Raw genomic sequence first — 8,166 nt, 5'->3', positions numbered from 1 at the left:
TTTTTTTTTGAGACAAGGTCTCCCTGGCTGGCCTGGAACTCACTATGTAGACCAGGCTGGCCTGGAACTCACAGAGATCTGTCTGCCTCTGCCTCCCAAGTGCTGGGATTAAAGGCATGCACCACCATGCCTGGCCAGGAAGATGTATTTCTAATATCTTTATTATCTAATCAGAATATACATCAGTAAGCAAACAGGCACAATACATAGTCACAAATTTTTTTAATCCAAATTGAGGGGAGTAGATGCAATTTTTAAATCCTGTGTGTGTGCACGTGCGCACATGCGTGTGTGTGTGTATATACATACCCATGCCATGACAAGGTCTAACCTTTATAAATCCACTCTAAAAAAACTCAAAAATATTCCAGATTCTGAATTTTTAATTAATCCACTAGGTTTCAAAGACTATGAAAGAGAGATTACATCTGAAGAGAAACAAGAGCTGTTCATTAAAGGTTTGCATGCAACAGAAGTTGTAAGTTAGTTATAACCTTTAACTTCATTGATTCCAACTAAAAAAATTAAACTAACCAAAATTGGCACTTATGCTATAAAAGGAAAGAAAGAAACTGATTTAAGAATTTTAGAGGTTGGAGGGATGGTGGCTCAGCAGTTAAGAGCATTTGCTGCTCTTGCAGAGGACCTGGGTTCAGTTCCTAGCATCCACATAGTAGCTTATAACTGTCAGTTTCAGGAGATCTAAAGTCCTCTTCTGGCCTCCACAGGCATCCCCCACCACACACACACACACACACACACAGAGTGAACATAAATGCAGACAGAACACTCATCATATATACATTAAAAAAAATGTTTTTAAAGAATTTTAAGCACTGAATGTGGTGATGCACACCTTTAGTGCCAGGACTCTGGAAGTACAGGCAGGATGATCTCTATGAGATTGAGGCCAAGCTGGTTGGTCTATGAAGCAAGTTCCAGACCAGCTGGGGCTATAAGCAGACTTATAAACTATATATACATACATAACCAAAACCACAAATATGGAAGATTAAGAATGAGAAATAGGGACAACTACAGACCCAAAAGATTTAAAGAATAATACAAATTCATAGCAACAAGTTTAATGATCAAAAAAAAATGAAACAATGGGGGCTGGAGAGATGGCCCATTAAAAGCACTACTTCCTCTTCCAAAGGCTTAGTTACTACATGGCAGCCAACAACCGTCCATGTAACTCCAGCTCCAGGAGATCCAACACCCTCTTCTGACCGATGCAGGCACTGCATGACATGGGTTCATTTACATATATGCAAATAAAACACTCATATACACATAAAATAAAAACGAATAAATCAAAAAAATTAAAAACACAAAATCTTCCTTAAGAAAAACAGAGGCAGAAAATTTGAGCAGGCTAATATCCAAAATGAGAGTAAATGGGAGATTAGCGGTTTTAGCACTGATAAAAGCAGGCTTTATGTGTTTGTATATACATGTGTTTGTGTACATGTGGAGGTCAGAGGTCAATGCCTCCACCTTAGTTTTTGAGACATGGTGTGACAACTTTGGTTGTCAACTTGACACATCTCAGTCACAGAGTTTCCTACTGGCCTGTGGACAATGTCTATGAGGCATTTTCTTGATTGTTGAGTGATGTGGGAAGCACCTGTGGGCAGTACCAACCCTGGGAGGGTAGTCCTAGGTTGTATAACAAAGCAGTTCAGGGGGGCTGGAGAGATGGCTTAGCAGTTTAGAGCACTGGCTGCTCTTGCAAAGACCCAGGTTTGATTCTCAGCACCTACATGGCAGCTAACAACTGTCCCTAACTCCAATTCCAGGGGAATCTGACAGCCTCTTCTGACTTGCACAGGCACTGCATGACATGGGTGTACTACATATATGCAGGCAATACACTCATACACATTAAATAAATAAGAAGAAAGAAAGAAAGAAAAAGAAAGAAAGAAAGAGAAGGAAGGAAGGAAAGAAGAGAAAAAAGAAAGAGAGAGAGGAAGAAAGGAAGCAAGCAGGCCAGAGGAGCAAGCTGGTAAGCAGTGTAAATCAGATAAACCTTTTACTCCCCAAGTTGGTTTTGGTCAGTGTTTTTTTCTTCTTCTTTTTTTCAATCTTTTTGAGACAGGGTCTCCCTATAGCCCCAGTTGGCCTTTGGCCTGGAACTCACTATGTAGACTGGGCCCAGCTTTGGTCAGTGTTTGTTTTATCACAGCAATAGACAGTAACTGTAACACATGGTCTCTCAGTGAACCAAGAGCTTGCAGATTTGGGAACCTCCTGTCTCCCCAGCACTGGGACTACAAATAACATCCAGCTATTTTTACTTATGTGTTGGAGATTGAACTCAACTGAACCACCTCCCTACCACCTATTAACAGTTTAGCTAACCTTTTTTTTTTAAAAAAAAATATTTTTATTTTATGTGTCTGAGTGTTATGCCCACATGTAAGTAAGTGTACCCATATCGTGCAATGCCCGCAGAGGACAGAAGAGGCTGTCGGATCTCCTGGGACTGGAGTGACAGACAGTTGTTAGATGCCATGTGGGTGCTGGGATTTGAACCTGGGTCTTCTGCAAGAACAGTCAGTGTTCTTAACCGCTGAGCCATCTTTCCAGCCCAATAGTTTAGCTAACCTTTAAGGAAGAGATAAATACCCTCTTTCAAGTTAACTACCTTATTACTAAAATAAAAGGTTTTTAAAATACTAAGATGCCAAAATGCCTCTGCCTCATCAAAGAAAATGAAACTAAAGTGTTGTTCTTCTTTCCTTTTAATGAAATAAGGTGAAAATTAGGAGATACATTTGAGGCAAGATTTAAGAAATTTAAGATGGCCAGGCATGGTGGCACATGCCTTTAGTCCTAGCACTTGGTGGATCTCTGTAAGTTCAAGGCCAGCCTGGTCTACATAGTGAGTTCCAGGCCAACTGGGGCTATAGGGAGACCCTGTTTCAAGAAGACCAAAAAAAAGAAATTTAAGATGCAAAAGAATACCATGCCACCATCTTTACAGTACCTAAAGACAAATAAAAGGATGATAAAACACACATTCTCTTACTTATTTGAAAATATGCATAAATTCTGGGTAAACATGCTAATACCTACAATCTGATGGACATAATTTTCCTCAAAGGATGAATTAAAATGGGAAATTTTCACCAGGCCTGGTGGCACACACCTGTAATTCCAGTGCTCAGAAGCTTGGGAAGTTGGAGGCTAGCCTATTTCCAAAAAAAGGGGGGGGGTAGGGTAGGGCTATCACAAGATAAAATAAAGAAGTTTCAAACTTTTAGAACATTAGGTTACTTACAACTGCAAACTCATCTCTGTCAAGCTTTCCATCATGGTCAATATCACTCAATTCCCAAACCTTAAAAACAGAGAGGAGAACAATGAATGAACGCTCCTTCATTTCCTGTGCTATTTGGGGACAGGAAAACAAAGCATACCAGTAACTAGAGTCTGGACTTGTTCTTAATTGCAGTGAAAAGTTACTAGTTTAATTTAAAGCAACACAATAAAAATGTTTCTAGTTTAGAAATCTCATGCTACACAATAGAGGAAACAATACTAGAAAATAGTTTTGAAAAGTCAGTATTTATTGAGCACCTGATGATCTAAGCACTAATATTGTTGACGGTGGTGATGCTGATCACCATTACCACCATAGCATCTAACACTGAATTAAAGTATGTAACAAAGTACTGTATTAAGTGCATTACAAACATTATCATATTTATTTATTTACTTATTTTATGTGTGTGAGTGTTATGCCCGCATGTGCACCCGTGTCATTCAATGCCTGAGGAGGACAGGAGAGGCTGTCAGATCCCCTGGAACTGGAATTACAGACAGTTGTTAGCTGCTATGTGGGTGCTGGGATTTGAACCTGGGTCTTCTGCAAGAACAGTCAGTGTTCTTAACCGCTGAGCCATCTCTCCAGCCACATTTGATCAACTAGGAATTATGTCCATTTTAAAGTTTGGAAAACAGGACTGGAGAGACAGCTCAGTGGTTTGTCCAGAGAACTTGAGTTCAGTTCTCAGCAACTCCATCAGGAGGCACATAAGGCCTGTAACTTCAGTTCAAGGGGATCCTATGCCTCTGGCGTTTCCTAGCACCTGCACATACCACCCCCACCACACACACATGAATATACATAATTAAAAATAAATCTTTATAAAGAAAATGTATCACTGTCAGGGCTAGAGAGATGGCTCGACAGTTAAAAGCACTAACTGCTCTTGTAGAGGACCTGGATTCAATTCCCAGGACCCACATGATGACTAACAATCGTCCATAACTCCAGTTCCAAAGGATCTGATGCTGTGTCGTGACCTCTGCAGGCACTGTACGACAAGGGTACACTTACACACATGCAGGTAATACACTCATACACGTAAAAATTAATAAAGATTAGAAAACTGGCACATGGTTTTCTAAGCTTTGTTCAAAGTCACACAACTAAGAAGCAGTGCAGACAGGATCTGACACTATGTAAATTTGCTGCTTAGGCAAGGAATTTAACAAACTGGGGTTTAAAGAAGTAGTTATGGTTTGAAATCTGAAGAGCACAGGAAAAACTACTTTGGAAACACCATAAAAGGAGCAGGGAGTAGGGAGAAGCCCAGATAAACTCAGTGATCATCAATTTATTTCAGGCTTTCACAAAAGCCTGTATACAACCCCAGAGAAGGCAGATAATTAGCTTCATGCAAAACTGAATTCTTTAAATTTTTTTAAAAATTTCATGTGTATGAGTGTATTACCTACATGTATATAAGTACACCCTTGTCATGAAATGCCCACAGAGGTCAGAAGAAGACATCGGGAACTGGAGTTACTGACAGTTGTTAGCCACCATGTGAGTGCTGGGATTCGAACCCAGGTCCTGTGCAAGAGCAGCCAGTGCTCTTAACCGCTGAGCCATCTCTCCAGTCCACAAAATTGAAATTCTTAGTAAAAGCAAAGACTTCTTAATAAAGTCAAAGAATTAAAGTCTTGAAAGCATTTAAGAAAAAAGATCTAAAGAGAAAGACAAGAATAAAAGGGACCTAAGGATGAACAAAGGCGTGGTATTACAGACACACAAACTGTATGAAGAAAAAAGTCACTTCAGAAGCTATGGTAATAGAGCTTTACAAGATGAAAAAAGTTATGAAGACGGATAATGATGGTGGCTGTCCAGCAATGTGAATGCACTTAACATTATTAACTGTGTATTTAATATTTATTAAGATGGCAAACTTCTTATTATTGGTATTTTACCACAATGAAAAACATGAAATATGGGCTGGGGAGTGTGAGTGCTTACCACACAAGCATGAGAGTCTGAGTTCAACTCCCAGAACCCATGTAAAAAGCTTGGTGTGGTACTGCAGATGTGTAATTCCAGCACTGAGGATATGGATACAGATCCCTGGAGCTTGTTGGCCAGCAGTCTAGTCAAACTGGTGAGACACAGGCTAATGGCTCTGTCTCAAATAAACAAAGTGGGAATAAAAAAAAATACAAACAACCAACCAAAGTGGACAGTTCCTAAAGAACACCTGAGACTGTCCGCTGGCCTCTGGATGTGCAGACACTGCAAATGCACATATATACACAACAACGACAAAAAAACAAAAAACAAAACAAAACAAAAAACCCAAAAAGCAAAACATAAGATAGATTTGTGAGCATCCCCAAGATCCACATGGTAGAAGAAAACTGCCACCCACAAGTTGTTCTCAAAAAGATAAAGGGAAATAAAAGGGCCTGAGATTTAAAGTCTTAGTGCAGTCGAAGAATTAAAGTCACAAACTTATAGGAAAAGATCTAGAAACCCAGTTCAAGTAGGACAGCAGAATTTATGATTTCGGAGACTAGAGAGTTGGTTCAGAAGTTAAGAGCACTGGCTGCTCTTGCAGAGGACCTGGGTTCGATTCCCAGCACCCACATGGCAGCTAACAACCATCCATAACTCCAGTTCCAGGGGAATCTGACTCCCTCTTCTGACTTCTACGGGCAATGCATGGCACAGGTGCAATTAAATACATATAGGTAATACACTCATAAAACATAAAATAAAAAATATAAATTAAAGAATTTATGATTTCAGAAATGAAACTATTCCTTGCAACAAGACCCCATAATATATTGTGTAAGGTAACAGGCATACAATACAGATGGTCCCTAAAATTTTCAAGCAATTAGGAGATCATTCAATTATATATGAGAAGAAAAACAAACTTGCTGAAAGGACTGACATATATAGCTAATTCCAACCACTCATATTTCATAGGCAATAACTAAAACTAGAAACATAATGACAATAATCTATGTTATAAATATAGAAAATTCTATAATGACACAACTTTATTAGTGCTCCTCATAAATATAAAATTAAAATACATAATAATACAGCTAGCAAGATAATGTAATCCAAGTACTCAGGAGGCTGAAGTAAGAGGTTCATGAGTTCCAGACCAGTGTGAGCTACGCAGTAAGACCCTCTCTTATAAAAATATGCATTTAATATCTTACTCTTCCAAGGATTTCCACAGGTAACTTAGAGTTGAGCAACACTGGTTTCACTTTATCACCAGACAAAAATCCATCCACTGGGCTTAAACTATCAAAAATTGCATCGTATTTGGCTTTATCTTCAGACTACAATATAAAATGAAAGAAGATGATAATAATGATGAAAAGATTTAAATGCATAAACAAGAATAGACATTTTAAGCTAACATTTAAAATTTCTTTTTCAATTTCATCAAAATATATTAAATAATATCAAAGTGGCTCTACTAAGGAGTCTAGTGTCCCCTATTCCTCTTGAAGACTTTTGCTTTCCTATGGTAAGGTTAAAATCAAATCATTTCAGAGATAGAAGGAATCTGAAGAGTATCTAGTCTGCTCACTTAAACATAACTATAGCAAGGAGGTATCTTTTGTAAGAAGATACAACAGTCATGACATTCTATGTCTCAAATTCAAAGAAATAAATTTTTTAGGTGCCAGGTGCAGTGGCGCAAGCCTCTAATCCCAGCACTCGGGAGGCAGAGGCCGGCAGATCTCTGTGAGTTCGAGGCTCAAAAGACCAAAAAAACCCAGCCACAAAATAGAGTAGCAGAGCTAAAAGATCCCACAAAGATTCTCAGTTCCAGTATTTTCCCGTATCTCCTTGAACTTACATACGTGAAAGTCTAATGCAGATTGCAATATACGTTTGGGAGTAGGGAGAGAAGGTACTTGAAAATAAGCAGCAAAGTAGTCATCAAAATTTACTTACTTTCACAGCCCATGCGAGCTCAGCTGCTGGGGTCCCACCGGTTAGCAAAGGACTACTGGAATCATGCTAAAAAAGCAAAAAGCAAAATGAACTGTTGAAGACCTCCCACCAAGAGCCAATGAAGAAGATGTTACTTGCATTTAAATACATTTGTACAAAATGGGAGATACCAACATTGTTTCATTTTAACTAGACTTCCATCTATACTCATTGAAATAAAGACCTTTCACTTAGCCACATGTATCACCACTGGAGCAATAACTAAACATGTTAGTACAAAACTTGCTACAAGAAAGAATAAGGTAACATACCTGAATGTTACCAAAAATATTTAAGAGCTCTGTTACATGATGGCTTTCCCCAAATAGTGCTTAAGGAAAGCAGACTAGAAAAACAAACAAACAAACCTGATTTAGCACTTGTAAGCTACGGGCACATACCTGACAGCAGCATGCTCCAGTTATCATCTTTATCTGGCTGTGGTAAATATATCTGAACAAATTCCTATGATAACCTCAAATGTCATGTCTAAACAAAGAAGTACAAACATTCTCAAACTGAAGTTAAATACTTAATACTCCTAAAATACTAAGTTTTTAATAAGAGGCATTGGGGATACAGCTCAGTGGTAAAATGTGTCTACTATGTGCAAGGCCTTGGGTTTCAGGTTTCAGCCCCAGCAACACCAAAATTAAATTTAGAATGAAAACAACAGCAATTAAATTTCTAAATAAAAAAAAAAATTGGGGGTAGGGAGGATGAGCTTTATCATGTAAAATGCCATTTCCCAAATAATGATAATTAAAATAATGTACAATCAGCACACAGATAAATAGAGCAATAGCTAAGAACAGAAAATGCAGAAAGAAGTCAAAATATACATGACAATTTAGGTCATTATTGATGTGGCA

The 8,166-nt window shown here is 38.4% G+C and overlaps 1 protein-coding gene across 2 annotated transcripts in view; it reads right to left on the bottom strand.

Moving 5' to 3' along the window:
* The window catches only part of Eps15 (epidermal growth factor receptor pathway substrate 15), a gene marked incomplete in the record, with an annotated part of 149,770 nt that overhangs the window by 92,647 nt on the left and 48,957 nt on the right, over positions 1-8,166 (bottom strand). For both annotated transcript variants that reach the window (XM_008828458.3, XM_017796995.2), the window contains 3 exon segments: positions 3,290-3,349; positions 6,505-6,630; positions 7,256-7,321. In XM_008828458.3, coding sequence (XP_008826680.1) covers positions 3,290-3,349; positions 6,505-6,630; positions 7,256-7,321 — 252 coding nt within the window.

The sequence above is a fragment of the Nannospalax galili genome, unplaced genomic scaffold, assembly GCF_000622305.1.
Source record: "Nannospalax galili isolate Female #2095 unplaced genomic scaffold, S.galili_v1.0 scaffold713, whole genome shotgun sequence".
Taxonomy (NCBI): Eukaryota; Metazoa; Chordata; class Mammalia; order Rodentia; family Spalacidae; genus Nannospalax; species Nannospalax galili.
Note: the sequence above shows the minus strand (reverse complement) of the source record. Positions and strands in the feature narration are given on the sequence as shown.